At 44.5% G+C, this 22,927-nt stretch overlaps 1 protein-coding gene across 7 annotated transcripts in view; it reads right to left on the reverse strand.

The window, feature by feature from the left end:
• Lmbr1 (limb development membrane protein 1) overlaps positions 1–22,927 on the reverse strand; it is a 123,369-nt gene that overhangs the window by 11,564 nt on the left and 88,878 nt on the right. For 5 of the 7 annotated variants that reach the window (XM_042671586.1, XM_042671587.1, XM_042671584.1 and 2 more), the window contains 6 exons: positions 11,781–11,861; positions 7,857–7,933; positions 6,703–6,780; positions 3,576–3,649; positions 3,255–3,345; positions 2,040–2,106 (listed from right to left, as the gene is read on the reverse strand). In XM_042671586.1, the coding sequence (XP_042527520.1) occupies positions 2,040–2,106; positions 3,255–3,345; positions 3,576–3,649; positions 6,703–6,780; positions 7,857–7,933; positions 11,781–11,861 (468 nt within the window). The remainder of the gene's footprint in view (positions 1–2,039; positions 2,107–3,254; positions 3,346–3,575; positions 3,650–6,702; positions 6,781–7,856; positions 7,934–11,780; positions 11,862–22,927) is intronic. The other 2 variants (XM_042671589.1, XM_042671585.1) reach the window with 1 other exon arrangement.

The following is a 22,927-nucleotide window of genomic DNA, read 5'->3' on the forward strand; positions in this document are numbered from 1 at the left end:
TTCAATTAATGTGTGCTATTACAGCATACACTTAACCCAAAGCCACAGCTCCTGAGACCTGGGATACATCAATAGCGGTTGGCAAATTTTAAAAAGAAAAAAAAAGCCATAGAACACTTCCATTTTTAAAGCAAAAATATCAGCGAATTAATTATCTTATCCTAGATGTTATATTTTAAATTAGGCTAGAACTCTCATCTTCACTAAACACTCCTGGAATAAAAATCAAGCTGCCTCTGCAAGGGCATTGTCCCCTCTCCCCGCACGCAGCTACGGTGCTGCGCTCCCATGCCGAGGCCCACTTCCTTGTGAGAGGCACGGAGAGAGAGTGAAGAATTCCACAGCCAGCAATTTGGTGGCTAAACACATCCTCTATTCTAGTCTCACAGCTTTTCAGCTAGAAATCGAAATCCTACTATACGCAGGATAATGTTCAGGACAATTCTCTACACTTTACCTTCTTAAAATCAAAGACTCAATTCTAAAGGGTTAATAGAGGAATTACAAAGTAACTTTCTAGTTTGCATTTCCCATAATGCTCACATAAAGCTTTGTCTTCCCGTCTAGCACTGTGCTTCCCTGGCCGTGAAGAGCCGCCATGAATCTGTGCAGCGCATTTATCTCTTTTCATCTATTCAGCGCCACCAGGCACGGCAGGTTCTGCGGGCACCACATGACTCACTGTACCCTAATGCACCCCATTAATCCTGTTTGGACAGCTGGGCCCAGGCATTTGTTAGCTGCATTTTAATTGTTCCATCTTTCTTTTTTTCTTCTTCCTCTTTTTATTTATCTCTATGGCAAGCTACTCAGGAATTTAGTTTGTCAGTCTTCAAAAAGTACATTTTGCCATTAATTTGTTTTCTTTGTATTAAATCTATGCTCAGCATGTAATTTTCCCCATAAAACCAGTATATATTAGTGATGAGCAATCAGTCTTCAACAACAAAGCACAGTCAGTTAACCGTCAGGGCTGGCGTGGTAGAGGAGCTACCACCTCACTGAATTATCTGATGGGTAACATTTAGCTTTAAGCCAAGTTATTAACATGCCTGTTTGTGTCATTTTCAAGATTAGCATACAATAAGTAGATGTTAAAACAGTAACAAGTCCTCTAAAGCAAACAAAAAAGAAATAAGACCAACAAACAAATGGGTTTTGCATCAGCCTGGGGAAGAGTGGTCTCTTTCTCTATTGCACTTTATTCCACTTTCTATTAAAACATTAACTTCTCTATTGAATTGTGAAGCTAAGTATAAAGCCAATGGCAGGACCAGCTCCACAGCCCTACCATGGCAAGCAAGGTGCTGGGGTTTACAGGTAGAACTTTTATCATCACTTTTCTAATCACTGATTATTTAAAATCTAAGTCAATAGACAGAGAACTGCTTAGTGGAAATGGTTATTTGAAGTAAGGTTCTGACAATAACTAAATATACAGACAAGGACAGCACTTCGTACTGATAAAGAACCCACGTGAAGATCTTCTCGGTTACTTCAGTGAAAACCTGTTTTGCTTTCAATAGATGCCCACAGGCCTCCGCGCGCTGGCGGTGAAGGCTGGCGGACTCCACAGAACCACGCTGTCCGGGTCGGCTGTGTCCTAGGGCTATGCCACACAGCTTGCAACTCTTCTCCTGGACACAGAGCAGCTTGAACGAGCTTACGAATTCCGGCATTTTAAAGCACACACGAAACTACACACTCACAAGGGTGTTTCATATAAGAAAGACGACCCTTTCTAGACCGTTGTTCTGAAGCCAGTTTCCTCACTAGAAGATTCAAAAGCCTGACCTGTGAATGTGCCGGGAAGTGGTCTATTGTTGGAAGGAATGTGTTAAGTGTAAAGAATCAATGGTCTTTATGTGATAAAAGCACTTGTCTGGGAAGGCCCCATACCTAACTGAAGTACTGAACAGAATGTAGAGAATGATGTGGGGTACAGCACACATTTTAAAGAGGCCTAAAAAGTACAGTAGAAGAGTTAGCAAGCATATATTTAAAGGCGAGCATTTTAAATGAACAGTTTGCAGACTTACCCAGTGTTCTGGACATCACTGGCAAAGCAGAGCTCAAGATCAGGACCGACACGCAGTTCCCGATGATCTGCGGAGGCAGAAGCACGCGGGCAGTTAGGCAGTCATGACCATTCCACTAACTCCGGCTACCTAGTGCTTGTTCTTCTCCAGGACATTTAACATTTTAAAGAATAATCAGCTTTTCCTACAAGTATTTTAAAGTTATCTGTGATATTGCAGTAGTTGACACAAATATAAAGTTGGAGAACACTGAAATTACTTTACGTGCATTTTGTGGCTAACAATGTCAAAAAGTTCTGCCTGTCAAGTAAAACAGATACATTTAGTATTTTTGCTGTATTTGAAGCCAAATTGCAGTTTAAGTTCACTTATATAGTACCTACTTTGTGCTTACCTACTAAGATAGTTTTAAAAACATCAAATTCCACACCTAAACTCTAGAAATCCACACTTGTTCTTTCATATTAAATAAGAGCAGCTGAAAATACTGATCAATACTGCCATCACTTAAACTAAACAATGGATACCACAACCTCTTACTCACTTTAAATAAGTCACATTATTACATATGTATGAGCATAAATATAAATATAGATAGATAGATAGATAGATAGATGAGTGTATGTAACCAACTGCTCTCCTTTAGCTAGGCTTAAAAATATAGAGCACATAATGAAGAGAAAACAAGCTAGTAGCTCTTACCAGCCTCTTCTCTATCAGACTGTGGGAATATTTTACCAAGATTCAGTCATTATATAAAATAACAGCCTCTATTATTCTGAAGCCAATGACATTGTAGAAAGTCAAATTAGCCTCAGACTACAAAATGTTTCTGGACAGGACTCTTCCGTCTTACTTTAATTATTCAAATTTAAAATACGTTGTCTCTACGAGTAGTAGCAACCAAGTTCTTCAGGTGTCAAAGCCATCTGAAGCACAGTCAGCACAATGAGTTACTCATTAGCAGTGGGCTTTCCCTCGCTGAGAAGGGGCCTTTCAGGAGTCTTCCACAGCTACTTAGTGAGCTCTGTAGTTCTGTGCATTTACAAGTGAATGGATGCTGCCCAAATTAAACAGAGCACATCCTTTCCCACTGATTCCAGTTTGTGTTTACGCAACTTACAAATACCTGTCGTTGCAGATGAGCCACACAGCGTGACAACGAGTAAAACACGACATTCATCTTAGAAGGCAGAAGAACGGCTAAGGGCTCACCTTTGTCATAGTTGTGTCATCCTTCTTGGGTGTAAAGTTTTCAAAAAATCGGAGGCTATAGAAACCAACGACAGAAGACACCAGGAGATAGCTGCGAGAATCAAGGAAAACCCTGGAGAAGGGCGGGCCTCCCAAGGCCTCAGAGCCTCTCCAAGTCTTCAGGCCACAGGCAAAACAAAACCAAACCAAAGGCGGCTTTGTTGCTTCATGAGGACTGACTTGCTTTTCCTCCTAGACAAGTATCTTGGTACATTAGCACAGTCCCAGAAGCCAGGCAGAGAGCTTGCTAACAGACAGAACGTTCATGTAAGGCAAGGATACAAAATCAAAATGATTTCAAGTGCGGCTCCCACAAAACCAAAAGTGGAGAGAGAGGCATTTCCTATTCCAGGACCCTGCAGGGGAAAAGGACACTTCTCAGAATCCAGTGACACCATGGTTCGTTTTCCTAAAGTTGCTGTTTCATAAATGAGGAATGTGGAATATCTCTATCTGTAACACCTCTCCAAGGCTGAGAAAGCACGATGGCGGGCTGGCTTCCCCAACCAACTCACCCACCACCACATTCATCAGCAATGTCAGCAAGCTCAAAAGATTTGCTGACCCCAAATGTGATTCTACCTTTCTGGTCAACATCATGGAATTATGCCTATGTTACAAAATATAGAATAATTAGTTACTTGAGAAAAACACTTAATATTTTGGGGAGATTTTTTTTTTAAGTAGACAAGTAGAAAAGAAACAGAACAGATGGCTGTCTGAAAGTTAAGGCAACATGCAAAAAATGACAATGCTCAATGTGAGCCGTGCTTAGAAACACAGGAACTGCGTATTCCCTTCCCTTTTCCCTAGTCTTTCTCAGAACTCACAAAAGATGGAACTACTAACACACTTTTAAAAAGTAAAAGCATAAACTTTTCCTACATACACCAATCTCAAAAGCTATCTTTACCTAACTTTTTTAAAAGAAAACACAAAAGATATTATTTATAAAATAAGAACAGGCAAAATATTCTCAACTAAAGTTGGAACAACAGGGCTGGGAAGGTGGCTCAGTGGCAGAGCGCTTGCCTTGCATGCCTGAGGCCCTTGGTTCCATTCCTCAACACCACATAAGCAAAAAGAAAAAAGCCGGAAGTGGCGCTGTGGCTCAAGTGGTAGAGCGCTAGCCTTGAGCTGAAGAGCTGAGAGACAGTGCCCAGGCCCAGAGTTCAGGCCCCACGACGGACCCAAAAAATAAATAAGTAAATAAATAAATAAAGTTGGAACAACATTTCAAAGCCTACTCATCATGAATGATTGAAAGAATTCTCTGAATATGAATGACTATTCCATTATTCAGCATAAATGATAAACAAGAGATAAATGTATAGTTTTCCTAATAAGAAATACATCAATAAATAATATCATATACACTATATGCATTTTAACATAAAAAATAAGAACAGCCAGGGAAATTCCATATACGAAGAAAATAAGGGCAAAGAGTTTATCAGAGAAGAAATGAATGATGCTACGGAAAGTGGTCGAATTCAGGACAGACAGCCCGAAAGCTGGCACCTCAGCGTTGGAGACGCCTAGCAAGGCTGCCCTCAAGCAAGGAGGCCAGGAGATTCACGGAGGTGCACGCGGCTGGCTGAGGGAGGGGCACTTCCCTGCAGGACACCAGCGCACAGGTCTCACCACCACAGCCTGCGCAGTCCACCACTAACACGCACACACACGCACGCACGCACGCACACACACACACACACACGCACGCATGCACACGCGCACACGCACGCACGCACACACGCACACACACACAGACAGACACACACTCACACGCACACACACACACACACACACGGGCCTAGTTCTTTAGGGTTTCATTTCTGAGGAGTTATAGCACTTAAATAAATTTGTCTATTTTTAATCTGCCTTTTAATAGACATGTTCCTATTGTGAACTTTCTATACAATAAGAAAAAGACACTTTTTCTTCCCTACAAATGCATATTGGCCAGAATAGAAAATATTCTGGAGTATTCTGTCCCAAGGGAAGCCCATAGCAAAGATGATCTATCAATTTACAGACGCATAGAACATCCCTCACTGTACAAGTTACTCTGCTGTGCACTAAGAAGAATGGTGACAGAGAAAGACACATTGTCTGACTCTCAGAGACAAGTGATTAAGTCTTCCATTTAAAGTCATCCCTAAGTGGGATGGTAAAGCTGCTGACTTAGAAAAATATCATTCAAGTCGGGCGCTGGTGGCTCACGCCTGTAATCCTAGCTACTCAGGAGGCTGAGATCTGAGGATTGCGGTTCAAAGCCAGCCCAGGAAGGAAAGTCTGTGAGACTCTTAGCTCCAATAAACCACCAGAAAACCAGAAGTGGAGCTATGGCTCAAGTGGTAGAGCACTAGCCTTGAGCTGAAGAACACAGGGGCAGCGCCCAGGCCCAGAGTTCAAGCCCCACAACTGACAAAAAAAAAAAAAAAAGAAAAATATCATTAAATGTCAAAATTCAAACACCAAAACTTACCAGAGACATCTAGAAATGTGTGCCAAGCCGAGTACACCCATACTCCCAGCACTTGGAAAGCTAAGGCAGAAGAACAGGACTGAGGCTAGCACGGGCTACAGAGACAGAACTCGTCTCAAAAACACACCAAGTACGCCAAACACAAAGGGACAGTGAAATCCAAGAGGCTCACTGAAAGAATTGAATAAATTCTTAAACAAGACAGAAGTTCATCTGACCGCCCTGCATAGATCGTAAAACCTACAGCTACAACATGATCACTCACACACCCACCGTCTTCCTATTGTGCTCTTCATGGACTCTATGTTAGCTTGATTGTTCTTAAAGAATGACAGGAAGTGGCGCTGTGGCTCAAGTGGTAGAGCGCTCGCCTTGAGCTGAAGAGCTCAGGGTCAGTGCCCAGGCCCAGAGTTTAAGCCCCACGACCAACAAAAACAACAGTAACAACAACAAAAAATTACAAAGACAGGCGTCAGTGGCTCACGCCTGTAATCCTAGCTACTCAGGAGGTTAAGATCTAAGGATCACAGTTCAAAGCCAGCCCAGGCAGAAAAGTCCCTGTGAGACTCTTATCTCCAAGTAGCCATCAAAAACTGGAAGTGGTGCTGTGGCTCAAGTGGTAGAGTGCTAGCCTTGAGCACAAAGAGGCTCAGGTACAGTGTCCAGGCCGAGTTCAAGCCCCACAACCAACAACAACAAAAGAATTAGACAAATTTCAGTAAAATCAAAATACACTCTGCCATATAGATAAACCAAAAGAAAAGAATAGAAACAAAAACGTAGTTCATAGGTAAGGTGAAATCTCTTCATAGAAGGACATTCACATGCAGAGAGGTGAATGTCTTCACTTACTTGAAACGTTCACCATCTATGGGGACACAGACATCTGCAAACAAAGGTCATTAAAAGCATTTACTTTACCCTCGCTCCCTTTGGCATTGCCGTTTCATCAACCAACAGGCAGAGAATGTTGCAAGCCACCAGGAGGACCGAGATGGACTGCAATACAAAAGTAAGCTGTCAGCTCTTAGTGTCCAAGTAGTTCTGCCAGTATACAAGTATTACTTCAGCATAAGTAACCAAATGTATGTTTCAAAATACAGGAAAGGTAGACAAGATCAAAATTCTACATATACAACCAAGTCCCTATATACAAAATCCTAGAATAAACTCAAAGACTTTGCAGATTATTATTATTCTGCGTGCTTTTGCCCATCCTGGGGCTTGAACTCATGGCCTGGCTGCTGTCCCTGAGCTTCTGTGCTCAAGAATATCACTCTACCACTTGAGTCATAGCTCCACTTGCAGCATTTTTGGTGATCAATTGGAGATTGGAGTCCCACAGACCTTGCTGCCTAGGCTGGCTCTAAACTGCAATCCTTAGCTCTCAGCCTCCCGAGTAGTAGGATCATAGACATGAGCCACCAGTGCCTGGCATGCAAATTACTATTATTGGGCTGGGAAGGTGATTCAGTGGTAGAGCGCTTGCCTTGCATGTATGAGGCCCTGGGTTCGGTTCCTCAGCACCACATAAGCAGAAAAAGCCGAAGTGGTGCTGTGGCTCAAGTGGTAGAGCACTAGCCTTGAGCTGAAGAGCTGAGGGACAGTGCCCAGGCCCAGAGTTCAGGCCCTACAATGGACCAAAAAAAAATTACTATTATTATTATTACTATTATTATTTTAAAAGATAGTAAAACAGATTCATTTACTAAGTGGCCTCACCAACTGGAACCTCACAACTCCACAGACTTCAAAGGTGTAATAGTGTCAGAACTTATTGAATAGTATAATTTATTATCTTTCCACTGGTTCTTTGTTTTAATTTTCAATAAGACACAAGCTGAAGTTCCTGCTTCACCAGGAAATAGTTAATCTTGATGACCTTTTCTAACTACCATTCATTTCTAATTTGTACTACTAAATTTTCACAAATACAGATGTGGACAGATGGATTTTAATCCTGTGGACAGAAAAATCACCTTCCTGGCAGCTACTTAAATGAGGAAGCTGCTATATTCAAACGCTAAAGTAAATAAAATGTCATGTTTTATTTAAGCAGTGCAGTAGGCTCTTACGGTCTCAATGAGGAGGAGAACCATAACAGCAGGATACACCAGGTTTCTTTCCCATGCTGAAGCCTTTTTGCGTCTCTCTGTGTGGAAGAAAAAAAGAATTAAAAATCTCAGCAATTTCCACAACTTCAGACACAAATTCATCCCATAGTGGTATAAGCAATGTGCATTATTCTCTTTTGAAAAACATATTTTTTTCCACAAACTATTAAAATCAGTTTGCTAAATTAATCAGCTCAATCCCAAGAGCCTTCAAATTTCAGCCTAAAAACAATTCAGCACCAGTAACTCACGTCTGTAATCATAGCTACACAAGAGGCTGAGGTCTGGAGGATCTTGGTTCAAAGCCAGCCCAAGCAGGAAAGTCCTTGAGATACCACCTCCAAAATAAGCAGCAAAAGCCAGCATGGTGGCATGGCCTGAAGGACAGAGTGCCAGGCAGACAAGCAGCCCAGGGAGCACGAGGCTTCGAGTTCAAGCCCAGCACTGGTTTAAAAAAAAAACATTTCCCAGGAAAGATATTGTTAACATATTGTTCAAAAATATAGATACAATGCATTTTGTGTAGAGGTACCTATTTATATGAGTCTATATTTGAGTGAATAAAAATCTGCTCTAGACTCAAGTCCCACAGATGAACATGAGTTTTCTAAATGCTGCAAGTTAGAACGGGTGGCCCTAACCACACCAACCCCGTGCTACAGGGAAAAAATGAGTTAAACTTTTTGTTGTTGCTGTTGTTGATTGTAGGCTTGAAACTCAGGGCCTGAGCACTGCCCCTGAGCTCTTCTGTTCAAGGCTAGCACTCTACCACAGGGAGCCACAGCACCACTTCTGGTTGTCTAGTGGCTCATTGGAGATAAGGATCTCACAGACTTACCTGCCAGGCTGGCTTTGAAATGCAATTCACAGATCTCAGTCTCCAGAGTAGCTAGGATTGCAAGTGTGAGCCACGGGCACCTAGTGGAGTCAAACTTTTTAAAAAGCAATCTATATTAATATATCAGAGAGTGACCAAGGCAGCAGCCTTTAAGAAGCTGATGGGATAGGGAGAGAGGAGAGCCCAGCCATGTATACCACCTCCCCCTGCCGGCCCTGCCAACGTGCGGTCCACATGGACCGGAGAGTCTGAGAGAGTAAGCAGAAGCCTGTGCAAAAGACAGCAAACTTGGAGAGCTAGGGAGATCAACACTAGGTTTGAGGCTACGAAGGCAGCCAGAATTTGAGACATTTTAACTATAGGTAGAAAAACAAGCCGGACACCAGTGGCTCACGCCTGTAATCCTAGCTACTCAGGAGGTTGAGATCTGAGGATTGCAGTTCAAAGCTAGACCAGGCAGGAAAGTCCATGAGACTCTTATCTCCAATTAACCACCAGAAAACCAGAAGTGGCGCAGTGGCTCAAGTAGTAGAACGCTTACCTTGAGCTGAAGAACTGAGGGACAGCGCCCTGGCCCTGAGTTCAAGCCCCATGACCGACCAAAAAAGAGAAAGAAAGAAAGAAAGAAAGAAAGAAAGAAAGAAAGAAAGAAAGAAAGAAAGAAAGAAAGAAAGAAAGAAAGAAAGAAAGAAAGAAAGAAAGAAAGAAAGAAAGAAAGAAAGAAAGAAAGAAAGAAAGAAAGAAAGAAAGGAAGGAAGGATAAGACATGAACCTGACACTAAGACTACTTTCCCTTCCATATCTCAGTAGCTAAGAGGGTGAGAAGAGGAACAGAAAAGACACAGTAAAACTCTGTTAAGACCAAGTTTCTTCAGAGGCAAAAATTAGTATTAGTATGAACATTTGAGTGAAGTAAGACGACCCCCACCCCACCCCATGAGTGTTTTTCAAGCAGCGGCTACATGAGCACTAGAAACACAAACCAGAAATCAACCAATCAAAACACCACTGAGCTGGAACCAGAGGCTGACACTTTTAATCCCCGAGGACCAGGATCAGAGCCAGCCCTGGAGACAAATGCACCAGATTCTTGTCTCCAGGTAATCAGCACAACGCTGGAAAGGGAGGTGTGGCTCAAGTGTGCCCGATGTGAGTGGAAAAGCCAAAGAGAGTGTAAAAAGGAAAAACAAAAACAGACAAGTGAAACGTCATTTTCCATTCTCTAACCCAGTAGACGTTTAAAATCCCAGCGCGGCCGGTGTCAGCACAGACACGGGACAATGAGACACACTGCTCCGGGCCCGCAGGGTTGGAAACGATACAAACACCAGGACGGGATGGCGTTAGCCTAAAAAGCTGAACACGCACATGTGCAGCAATCCTCCAGCTCAATCTCCAATATACGTCCTGAAAAATCCTCTACGAAGAGATACACACAGAGTGTTCATAGCAACATTATTCATACGAGCAAAAGACAAAGCCCCTGTTGAAATCCATCAAGAGCAGGAGGACTGAAACAACTCTGGGCAACATGTCATTTACAGAAATGACAATAACTTGAACATATGCGTTTTAAAAACATGGGGCTGGGAAGGTGGCTCGGTGGTAGATTGCTCGCCTTGCATGCATAAGGCCATGGGTTCGATTCCTCAGCACCCCATGAGCAGAAAAAGCTGGAAGTAGCGCTGTGGCTCAAGTGGTAGAGTGTTAGCCTTGAGCAAAAGAAGCTCAGGAGGGCTGGGAAGGTGGCTCAGTGGTAGAGTGCTTGCCTTGCATGCCTGAGGCCCTGGGTTTGATTCCTCAGCACCACATGAGCAGAAAAAGCTGGAAGTGGCGCTGTGGCTCAAGTGGTAGAGCGCTTAGCTTTGAGCTAAAGAGCTGAGGGTCAGCGCTCAGGCTCTGTTCAGCCCCACAACCACAACAACAACAAAAAACCCAAACATAATTACGTTTTCCACTTCTGAAGATGGAATAGTAACAGTAAACAGACTTACCAATCAACCTGTAACAATTAAAAAAGCAAAGCTAGCTTAGTTGGGCACCTGTGGCTCACGCCTGTAATCCTAGTTACTCAGGAGGCTGAGATCTGAAGATTTCAGTTCAAAGCCAACCTACGCAGAAAGTCTGTGAGACTTTTTTTTTTTTTTTAAGGAGAGGTAAGCTACTTGAGATTTAGGTGTAAAGTATAAAGATGCATGTACTGGCCTAACCTTTTTTTATTTTTTTATTGTTATTATAAAGGTGATATACAGAAGGGTACCATTTTCCTCATTGCCAATTAACCACCAAAATGCTGGAAGTGGAGCTGTGGCTCAAATGATAGAGTGCTACCCTTGAGCACAGAAGTCAGTACCAGCATCTGAGTTCAAGTCCGCAAGCAAGCAAGAAAGCAAGCAAGCAAGCAAAGCAATTCAGGAACTGAGATCTGAAGTTTAGGGTTGAAATGACCTGGACTCAATAAACTCGGTTTTGTGTGAGCCACTGGCTCCTGGATTGCTTTGCTTGCTTATTTGTTTGTTTGTTTTTTGTGCTGGTCCTGGGACTTGAACTCAGAGCCTAGATGTTGGCACTGGCTTCGGGGCTCAAGGGTAGCACTCTATCACTTGAGCCACAGTTCCACTTCCAGCATTTTGGTGGTTAATTGGAGATAAGGAAAAAATAAAATCGAAAAAGGTCAGGCTCAGTAAATGCATCCTTATACTTTACAAATAAATCTATAGAACAGATTTTATAGATAAATAGAATAAAATTGAATAAATAGAATAGACTTTATAGATAATAGAATTATGTATTTTAACCAGAATTAACATCTTGGGAAAAATATTTTTTATTTTTATTTATTTTTGCTACTTCATTGGAGATGAGTTTTTGTTTTGTATTTATACAAAGAATATGAATGAATACATATGCTCTCCCCAAAGACCTTACCCAGACCAAAAATTTCTAATATAAACTAAAAGCTTCACAAATTTTTAGTTTCTAGACTACAGTAAATTCTTTAATAACAAACCAAGACAATACAGAAAGCACGAACAAAAATACAGTACCTAATTTTGCCTTCAGAATCTTTACATTATCAAGTTCTTGTTTCAGCTCTGTTATGTTGAATTCCACTGGTGAAGCCAGCCCTACCCAAAGCAAAAAAAAAAAAAAAATTAGAAGCATAACACAGAACTTCTAGTACTTTACAGCATAGTTATTTAATTAAAATCCGAAACGTCACTGCAAAATCTGATAGCTGAGAGTCTTACAGAAAAGTACATTCACATCTTTACTATTATAACCACCACGTTCTTGCTGACTGTAAGTCACATTTTCTATGAAACTTCTTGCCTTGGTAAAACCCTTACTGATGGACTAACTGTCTTTTCTTCATCACACAAGCTGACAAGCAAGGAGTCCTAGCACAAAAGCTCTCTTCTCCACGCCGCCCTCCTCACAGGACAACAGCCCACAGTCTCTTCACCTTCACACCTCATGTCTACAATGCTGGGTTTGGTTTGTGTTTTCTACAAATGAGGTCCAACAGGGCACATCTTGCCATCCTGCCCTGGCACCTCCACGACAGAGCCAGCCTGTGCCTCTGGAGCATGCTCACAGGATGCATGCAGTATAGTGTTACTCCAAAGTATTCCGCTTATGAACACTCTGGCTTTCCTCACTTTTTGCCACTCTAAGTGGTATGATAAACATTAACGGGTTGCAGAGCCACGGCGTTTTCATACTATTATGTCTGTAAGACAAATTCTCAAAATTCAAACTGCTGAGTCACAAGATGTGAGCATTTACAATTTTAAGACATACTTAAAGGTTATAGTCCCAAAATGTTACCATCTACTGTAATAACTCAAGTTACTACAATAATGTATATTTCCATAATAGCTTTCGAAGGATATTTTCAGAATCTTCCCCTGCATTGCATGTGGCAACGCGAACTTCTGGACCTTCATGTTAGCTCGCCAGGCTTCTCCCTAAACGCGAGTGGCCAGATCTTATCCTCTCCACAATCTACATGAGGATCTTCCTATTTTTCCTGCTTTCTCTGTTAGTCTGAAACAGAAGAATTAAAATTCCCCCAAAACAAATGTGCTCTCCTTAGGATTCCTTCGCATTTGAGAGTTCCTGTTTTCATTATGAATGTATATTTAGCTACTGAAGTTTTACTTTGTTGTTGTACGGCTAAAAATAATCTAATTCTTTACAACTGACATTCTATCTTATGATGGTAAATTACTTCCGTTTTTGTTTTTTGTGCTTTGTTTCCCTTCTCCAGATCAATCTATTTTTTTTTGTCTAGCAAAATATAATCATTACAGTTGTACAAAGGACTTAGTTACCATTCAAAAAATCGTTTGATAAGTACAATGCATCCTGATTGATGCTGCCTGTTTCTCACCCGTATCCCCTAACCTGCCCCTCCCCTAAGTTTTCTTGCCCTCACAGGCTGCCCACTGACTAGTGCAGCGTGCTCACCCTCCTTTCATTGCTGCCCTGTGCCTTTCCCCCCTGCTTTTGTCACACTCGTTTCCTGGTATTCATTTTGTTGGAGTGCGAGTTCATTTTCCTAAGGACTTACACCATTTGAATTCTCCCCAGCAAATCTCGGTTAATATATTTGTGTGCACTTGCATACAGTTCGTATGTTTTCTTGTACAGTTATAAATTAGTTCTAGCTTCCACATATAAGAGAAAAGATGTGTCCTTTGTCTTTGACTTCACCTAACATAATTTTTTCCCAGGTTAACTCATTTCTTTGCAAATGATGCAATATCATTTTCTTAATGGTTGATTAAAATTCTACTGTATACTTTTTCTTGACCCATTGAATCTTAGGATAGGTTTAAGCTGTATCAGAATTCACTGGTGATAAGCAACTGAAATTGACTCTCCACTTAAACCCAAAAAGAAATTCATGAGCTCCAAGGACAGCACAAAACTTCCCATCTCCACCATCTCCACTGTCATGTTAGGAGAGGCTGCTGCCCAGCAGGCTCAGCCCTCACGCTGCTGGGGTCAAGACTGACAGAGTGTCCAGGCAGGAAGAACTTTGGTTTCCGAGTCAGGAAAAGCAGAGAACTTTTGACAAGCAGTTCCCTAGATCTTATCTAACAGGAACACTGCAAAGATTTTGGCTTCACTGGAAGAAAGAGCAAACAGCAGCTGAAGCAAAAATTATGCATGTTAAGCAACCCATTGATTAGCTCTGTTCTTTAATAGTCCATTTACACGGGGTAAAATATAGTACTTGCACTCAGTATAACAGCTAATAGACTTTGCTTTATACCTTCCCTACTATTTGCCTTTGCGATCAGTGGGTTTTTTAAAGTTTTATCTTTATCAGAACAGAGTGTACACATAGCTCAACATCGAACGCTGTTCAGACTTGTTACATGCCTGCCGCGTTCTAATCCTGCCGGCCAAGGACGGCTGCCTCCCAGCGGGTCGGTGGTCCTTGGGTTCTCTCACCACGATGTCTCAGTTCCCAGGAGTGAGCTCTGCCTGCACCTTCCCTACAGGACACGAGGCAAAAGTGTCTGCGCTTTCTAATCCTCACTCAGTCCTTTCTCCCAATAGGACGCACTGGTAATTTTGGCTAGATTGATGTTCTATGTCTACACTATAATATTTCAACACAAACTCTATCCACAAGGCCAAGTATAACCCATCTTCCTTTCTTCCTCAATATTCTACCCAGCTTCCTAGAATGAGAAATTATTTTTAACTGCCTCATTTTCCTGTGCATTTATCATTAATTCAAACTCCAATTATCTCTACTTTCTCTTGGTTATAGTGTGAGCTTTAGTCTCTTAAGGAAGTAGCTCCAGCTGGGTGCTGGTGGTTCACACCTGTAATCCCTAGATAATGAGAGGCGGAGATCGGAGGACTGTGGCTTGAAGCCAGAACAAGCAAAACAGTCCCTGTGAGACTCTCATTTCCAATTAACCACTCAAAAAAACAGAAGTGGAGCTGTGGCTCAAAGTAGTACAGCGCTAGCCTTGAGTAAAAGAGCTCAGGGACCGTGCCCAGGCCCTGAGTTCAAGCCCCACAATCAACAACAAAAGGAGTAGCTCCGAGGTCCTGAGTGGCCCAGAGGCCACTGCTCTCACAGACACCTGTTCCCAGAGCCCTCTCCAGCTCTGCCTGCATGGCTCTTTCCCCACTTCGGTGGTTCCTATCTCTAGCGGCTTGCTAAGAAAAGATGACTCAAAGAAAATTACTTGAAATTAAACACACATGGATACACATATGGATACCTAGATGGAATTTATCAAGTGAAAATTAATTCAGGGGGTTTGAATTAGTAAGAGCGGTAGCCAATGAGTGAAAGCATCAGGTACCGAGTTCAAGTCCCAAATTTGGATTTTTCTTAAAAAAAACATACCAATTTTTCAGAAACCATTTGTATTAGTTTCTTGTCACTGTGACAAGTACCTGGAGGAACTAGTTACAGGAAGATTTGTTTTAGCTTGTGCTTTCAGAGGTGCTGGTCCCAGGGCAGCTGGGCACATTACTGCGGGCCTGACACAGGCAGGGCATGGTGGTCCCGGGGCAGCTGGGCGCATTGCTGCAGGCCTGACACAGGCAGGGCATGGTGGTCCCGGGGCAGCTGGGCGCATTACTGTAGGCCTGACACAGGCAGGGCAGGGTGGTCCCGGGGCAGCTGGGCGCATTGCTGCAGGCCTGACACAGGCAGGGCATGGTGGTCCCGGGGCAGCTGGGTGCATTACTGTAGGCCTGACACAGGCAGGGCATGGTGGTCCCGGGGCAGCTGGGCGCATTGCTGCAGGCCTGAACAGGCAGGGCATGGTGGTCCCGGGGCAGCTGGGCGCATTACTGTGGGCCTGACACAGGCAGGGCATGGTGGTCCTGGGGCAGCTGGGCGCATTACTGTAGGCATGACACAGGCAGGGCAGGGTGGTCCTGGGGGAGCTGAGCGCATTGCTGCAGGCCTGACACAGGCAGGGCAGGGTGGTCCTGGGGCAGCTGGGCGCATTGCTGCAGGCCTGACACAGGCAGGGCAGGGTGGTCCTGGGGCAGCTGGGCGCATTACTGTAGGCCTGACACAGGCAGGGCAGGGTGGTCCTGGGGGAGCTGAGCGCATTACTGTAGGCCTGACACAGGCAGGGCAGGGTGGTCCCGGGGCAGCTGGGCGCATTGCTGCAGGCCTGACACAGGCAGGGCATAGTGGCAGCAGGAGCTCATGGCAGAAGCTGCTTATCCCCTGGCAGCCGGGAAGCACAGAGGAGGAAAGGGACAAGATGTCCTTTGAGGACAGACCATCACGAGGCCCCACTTCCTAAAGCTGGAAGCCAAGCCTTGGTGCAGAACCCTTGTAGAACCATGTCGTATGCGCACTATCACCCCAGCTGGAGGAGTTGCTTCTGAGGTCTGCAGAAATTCTTGTTCCATAAATGTCTGCTACTCAGTCCTCCCATGTCATCTCCTGGGAATCCATCTTTACGAACTGGATTGGGCACAAGGGATGCTTTGAACCTCCAAAATCATGTTGGTCCTGCCTTTTTCTCCTGATTCTCTCTTTGCTTTTTTTTTTGGGGGGGGGTGTCAGTCATGGGGCTTGAACTCTGGGCTTGGGCACTGTCCCTGTGCTCTTCAGCTCAAGGTGAGCTCTCTCTTTGCTTTCTATCTGGAATTCCTGTTAGGTGGATGGTTCATAGTATCATTAAGTGGTTCTCTGACATTCTTAACTCTTCTCTCCTGTTTTCCCTATTTTTGTCATTTTAATCTATTTTCTGGAAGAATTTTTTTTTTGGTCGGTCATGGGTCTTGAACTCTGGACCTGGGCACTGTCCCTGAGCTCTTCAGCTCAAGGCTAGCGCTCTACCACTTGAGCCACAGTGCCACTTCCGGTTTTCTGCGTTTATTGGAGACAAGAGTTTTTTGGACATTCCTGCTAGGGCTGGCTTTGAACCTCAATCCTCAGATCTCAGCCTCCTGAGTAGCTAGGATTACAGGCGTGAGCCACTGGTACCCAGCTTTTTCCATGTTCTTATATCTAACTTCCAAGAATTCCTCTCTGCTCACTCACTAGATATTCTGGCTGTGATGTGACCTCAGCTTGTAGGAATGCATCGTTAGATATTCTCCCATGCATAATGGAGCCTTCATGCATGGTCTTCTTGATTTGTTCATGCTGGAAGGCCTTAGTTGTCTACTTATGTTTCTAAATGAAGCAATAGAAATGCTGCTTTGGAACTCAAAACTGTATGGGTGGAGCTTGACAAGAGATTTCCTGTAGGAGAAGCTGACATTCTATTATCAGTCCTGTAGAGTTTTCCTCTCAGGCTAGACAGATACTCCAACTAAGACCTCCTCACTTCCTTCTTCAGGATTAAGGAAACTGGCACCTGTATGTTCTATCTACCTGAACTCTCACACTAACTGTGCCCCAGATCCTCACTTAGCTGCTGAGACGGGAGAGGCTGGTGTCTGGTAGCTAGAATGGACAGAAGGATGTGCAGATCAGTTCACCACGGGATTTCCCAGCACTCTGCCTGGTGTAGCTCTCACCATGTCATCTGGAACGCCCTTCTGGGGCTCTGGGGGACTCCAGGGACACTGGGCACAGGAGACTTCGGATTCAGCTTCACTGGGTCAGCTACACTGACAACTTCCACGCTTTTCTCATTTGCTAAATTCCAAAATTGCGTCTTGATTTTTCTCCTCCAAAATGTTCATGCTTTTAGGCTTGCCTTCTCGCAAACAAGTTCCCAAGTGGGTTTCCCAGCCGCTCGGCAGCGATGTCCGGAGGCTAACCTGTGTTACCCGCATGTCAGCTGACCAGCACACCAAGATGTGTTCCTTCGTTCAAGTAGCTCTGGAACTTCAAAGTGATGTAACTTGTTCTTTATTCCTTCTTTTTTTTCTTTCTAGTAGAATTTTATTTATTCTCTTCCTCAGGTTAATACCATCTCATTCCTAGGACCAATGTTACATGGTCCTACTCCTACTCTTACAGAACACCTTTCTGGGTAACTTACCTTGCCAAGGTGAAAAAGGACCATTATATCTAACCATTTTCTCACTCTTTCCCACCCACTTCTTCAACGGATGAGACTTAGTTCAAAACTATTGCTAAACTTTTCCTTCAGTGTGGAAATTACACCAGTGCCAAGCACAAATTAGGTACTAAGTACACAGATATAAAATAAACAAGTGAATAGTGCTTGTTTTGTCCTAATAGCTAAATGACATCTTTGGGAACATGTGATCTCTAACAGTCTCATCCTCTGCTCATACATGCAGATATCACTCAGTGACCCTCAGCAAGATGCAAATGGGAAATACCATGTTGACCTCTTTTGCCTGTGCAAGTAACCTGTATTTGTGAAAGTCTGAGTTTTCACAGGTGCTCAGCATTTTCCATTATTTTTGGAATTCAAGAATCATATAGGATAGGTCCTCATTTTTTTAATTTTATGTTTTAGGTTGGAAGTTTAGGGCATTTGCAAAGCATACACAGTCTTGTGGCTGTGGATTCCATCCTTACCACCACAACACACACACACACACACACACACACACACACACACACACACACACACACACACACACACACACACACACACACACACACACACACACACACACACACACCTGCAAAGCATACACAGTCTTGTGGCTGTGGATTCCATCCTTACCACCACAACACACACACACACACACACACACACACACACACACACACACACACACACACACACACACACACACACACGTATGAGCACACATCTATAATTTCCCTTTTAATCTTGCCCCGGACTCTCTGACCTTTTCATCTTCATTCAGATCTTTCTGCAGCTCACTGAAAATTTCCCCCATTTTTTACTTATCTACCTTCTTCTCTCTCTTCCTTTTTCCTCCTTCTAGATGCCTATTATTTACATTAGATGTCTTCCTTCTGTAGTCAATGTCTTGTGTTTAATAGGATTTCCTTGTGTTTATGCGTTTGGTCTGTGACACAAATCGCTCTTCCACTTGATCTACCAAATAATTCATTTAACTTTCAGAAGGACTATACTAAGTTTCATACTGCTGCTACAGCACATTATCATAAAGCTTGAGGACTGGAACAAGAGGGGTTTGGGGATTTTTTCCTTGCAGTTTTTGAAGCCAGAAGTCCAACAATCAAAGGGTCAGTAGGACTGTGTTCCTTCTGGACACTACGGGGGAACTGTCTCATCTCCCCCAGCTCCTGAGGCCAATGCTAACCCTCCTGCCTCAGTCCTTCACTGTGCTCCCAGGTCTTACCAGGTCTCACCTCAGCCGTGTCTACCAAGCCCGGTCTTGTCCTTTAAGGAACTGGGCGCTAGGAACGGATGTATCAGAGGATCACTGTCCTGTCTACCTTAAACACTACCTCATCTTCTGTCGAGTTTTTTCATTTTTTTATTTCCTTGGCAGTCTTGTCCTGTACTGCTGACATCTTAATGTTATGACTTCTGCAAGCTAAATACAAATTCTTAGCTGTCTCTCTATGAACTGTTAACGCAAGTGGGAGCCACTTGTTTCAGATAATGGTCCTGGTCTTCCTTACGCAGCACTATACAAGAGCAGTTGTCCTCGTCATCTCTTTCATGCCTTGTCCGACAGTCCTAAATGCAAGGACCCACCAGCCACGGGCCTCAGCAATGCCTGGTCTTGGGGACGGAGTCTCACTGGAGAAACAGCAGACCTTTCTTCAAGGGAGATTCAGCCCAACAATTCAAGGTCGACAGTGGCAGGCAGAGCCGTAGCAAGGCGTACCAGGAACCCCACCAAGGGAATATACTCAAAAGCCCAGGAAATCACAGTCTCAGTCCATGTCTCTTAAAAGCAAAGCCTGCACCCTCTGCATCTCCTTCCTCACTGTTACTAGAGAAATCCTATATACTGTCTTTTGAAGAACCTGTGATCACAGATGCACTGACACACACTCATTACTCATTCTGCTTGCAACTATATAACATATTTTTAAGAGACTGAAAGCAAACATAATACACAGACACTCAAGTACTGTGACCCAATGCTACTATAGTCTGGCTACAAACTTAGTTTTGAGTTTCTGGCAGCCAAAGCAAAAAAGGAAGCAATCAAGTTACAGAATTAATGAACATTTCCATCTAACAAGATTTATGAAAGATGCTGGAGTGGTTTTCAAGTATCTCTGGTCTAAATTTAAACAATTTAAGTCTTTCCATAAGTATATTTGACTCCTTATCACTATTATTTATACATTATTCTGTGTGTATCTGCAATTAACTCATTCAACTTCTATATGTCACTAATTAGAAATATAATTCTAAATTACCTTTGATTCCCTATACTTGTAAAGAAGTAGTACTCCAATAACTAGTTCAAGGCTAGAAAAAAATCTAATAAGTATACGGAATTTGAAAGAAAAGGACATCAGAATAGACAGTACAACTGCTGCCAATAATACAGCCACAGAATCTGAATGGGGAAGTGACAAAAGGGGAAACACCAACCAAGAAGCAACACCTTCATGACCTGATGCAATCTACCTCTGTCATCTGCTTAAAGGCTCATTTTAACATTTAAAACTAAACAAGATCAAGAGGCTCTGCCTACGCACTGCCTACCTGTGGGTCTGTGCACACAGCGCCAACCTGTGGGTCTGCCTAAGCACTGCCTACCTGTGGGTCTGTGCACACAGCACCTACCTGTGGGTCTGTGCACACAGCACCTACCTGTGGGTCTGCCTATGCACTGCCTACCCGTGGGTCTGTGCACACAGCGCCTACCTGTGGGTCTGTGCACACAGCACCTATCTGTGGGTCTGTTCACACAGCGCCTACCTGTGGGTCTGTGCACACAGCGCCTACCTGTGGGTCTGTGCACACAGCATCTACCTGTGGGTCTGTGCACACAACGCCTACCTGTGGGTCTGTGCACACAGCGCCTACCTGTGGGTCTGCCTACGCACTGCCTACCTGTGGGTCTGTGCACACAGCGCCTACCTGTGGGTCTGTGCACACAGCGCCTACCTGTGGGTCTGTCTACACAGCACCTACCTGTGGGTCTGTGCATACAGCACCTACCTGTGGGTCTGTGCACACAGCGCCTACCTGTGGGTCTGTGCACACAGCGCCTACCTGTGGGTCTGTCCACACAGCACCTACCTGTGGGTCTGTCTACACAGCACCTATTTGTGGGTCTGTGCACACAGCACCTACCTGTGGGTCTGTCTACACAGCACCTACTTGTGGGTCTGTCTACACAGCACCAACTTGTGAATCTGTCTACACAGCACCTACCTGTGGGTCTGTCTACACAGCACCTACCTGTGGGTCTGTCTACACAGCACCTACTTGTGGGTCTGTGCACACAGCGCCTACCTGTGGGTCTGTCTACACAGCACCTACCTGTGGGTCTGTCTACACAGCACCTATTTGTGGGTCTGTGCACACAGCACCTACCTGTGGGTCTGTCTACACAGCACCTACTTGTGGGTCTGTCTACACAGCACCTACCTGTGGGTCTGTCTACACAGCACCTACCTGTGGGTCTGTCTACACAGCACCTACCTGTGGGTCTGTTCACACAGCACCTACTTGTGGGTCTGTGCACACAGCGCCTACTTGTGGGTCTGTGCACACAGCGCCTACCTGTGGGTCTGTCTACACAGCACCTACCTGTGGGTCTGTGCACACAGCGCCTACTTGTGGGTCTGTCTACACAGCACCTACCTGTGGGTCTGTGCACACAGCACCTACCTGTGGGTCTGTCTACACAGCACCTACCTGTGGGTCTGTCTACACAGCACCTACCTGTGGGTCTGTCTACACAGCACCTACCTGTGGGTCTGTCTACACAGCACCTACCTGTGGGTCTGTCTACACAGCACCTACCTGTGGGTCTGTCTACACAGCACCTACCTGTGGGTCTGTCTACACAGCACCTACCTGTGGGTCTGTGCACACAGCCCCTACCTGTGGGTCTGTCTACACAGCACCTATTTGTGGGTCTGTGCACACAACACCTACCTGTGGGTCTGTCTACACAGCACCTACCTGTGGGTCTGTCTACACAGCATCTACCTGTGGGTCTGTCTACACAGCACCTACCTGTGGGTCTGTCTACACAGTACCTACCTGTGGGTCTGTCTACACAGCATCTACCTGTGGATCTGTCTACACAGCACCTACCTGTGAGTCTGTCTACACAGCACCTACTTGTGGGTCTGTCTACACAGCACCTACCTGTGGGTCTGTTCACACAGCGCCTACTTGTGGATCTGTCTACACAGCACCTATTTGTGGGTCTGTCTACACAGCACCTACTTGTGGATCTGTCTACACAGCACCTATTTGTGGGTCTGTGCACACAGCACCTACCTGTGGATCTGTCTACACAGCACCTACTTGTGAATCTGTCTACACAGCACCTACCTGTGGGTCTGTCTACATAACGCACACAGCGCCTACCCGTGGGTCTGTCTACACAGCACCTACCTGTGGGTCTGTGCATACAGCACCTACTTGTGAATCTGTCTACACAGCACCTACCCGTGGGTCTGTCTACACAGCACCTACCTGTGGGTCTGTCTACACAGCACCTACTTGTGGGTCTGTGCACACAGCGCCTACCTTTGGATCTGTCTACACAGCACCTACCTGTAAGTCTGTGCACACAGCACCTACCTGTGGGTCTGTCTACACAGCACCTACTTGTGGGTCTGTTCACACAGCACCTACTTGTGGGTCTGTCTACACAGCACCTACCTGTGGGTCTGTCTACACAGCACCTACTTGTGGGTCTGTCTACACAGCACCTACCTGTGGGTCTGTTCACACAGCGCCTACTTGTGGATCTGTCTACACAGCACCTATTTGTGGGTCTGTCTACACAGCACCTACTTGTGGATCTGTCTACACAGCACCTATTTGTGGGTCTGTGCACACAGCACCTACCTGTGGGTCTGTCTACAGAGCACCTACTTGTGGGTCTGTGCACACAGCGCACACAGCACCTACCTGTGGGTCTGTCTACACAGCGCCTACTTATGTATCTATCTACACAGCACCTATTTGTGGTTCTTTCTACACAGCTCAGCACAAATGTCTAGACCACTCAGTGTTCGATTTCAAGGAGAATAAAAGAAGTAACATTTCTGAAATGTTGTGCTTTTATTTCAGATGATCCATCTCTAGGCACACAGTAGGTGAATACTGGG

The sequence above is a fragment of the Dipodomys spectabilis genome, unplaced genomic scaffold, assembly GCF_019054845.1.
Source record: "Dipodomys spectabilis isolate Male_0828 unplaced genomic scaffold, ASM1905484v1 ptg000646l, whole genome shotgun sequence".
Lineage (NCBI taxonomy): Eukaryota > Metazoa > Chordata > Mammalia > Rodentia > Heteromyidae > Dipodomys > Dipodomys spectabilis.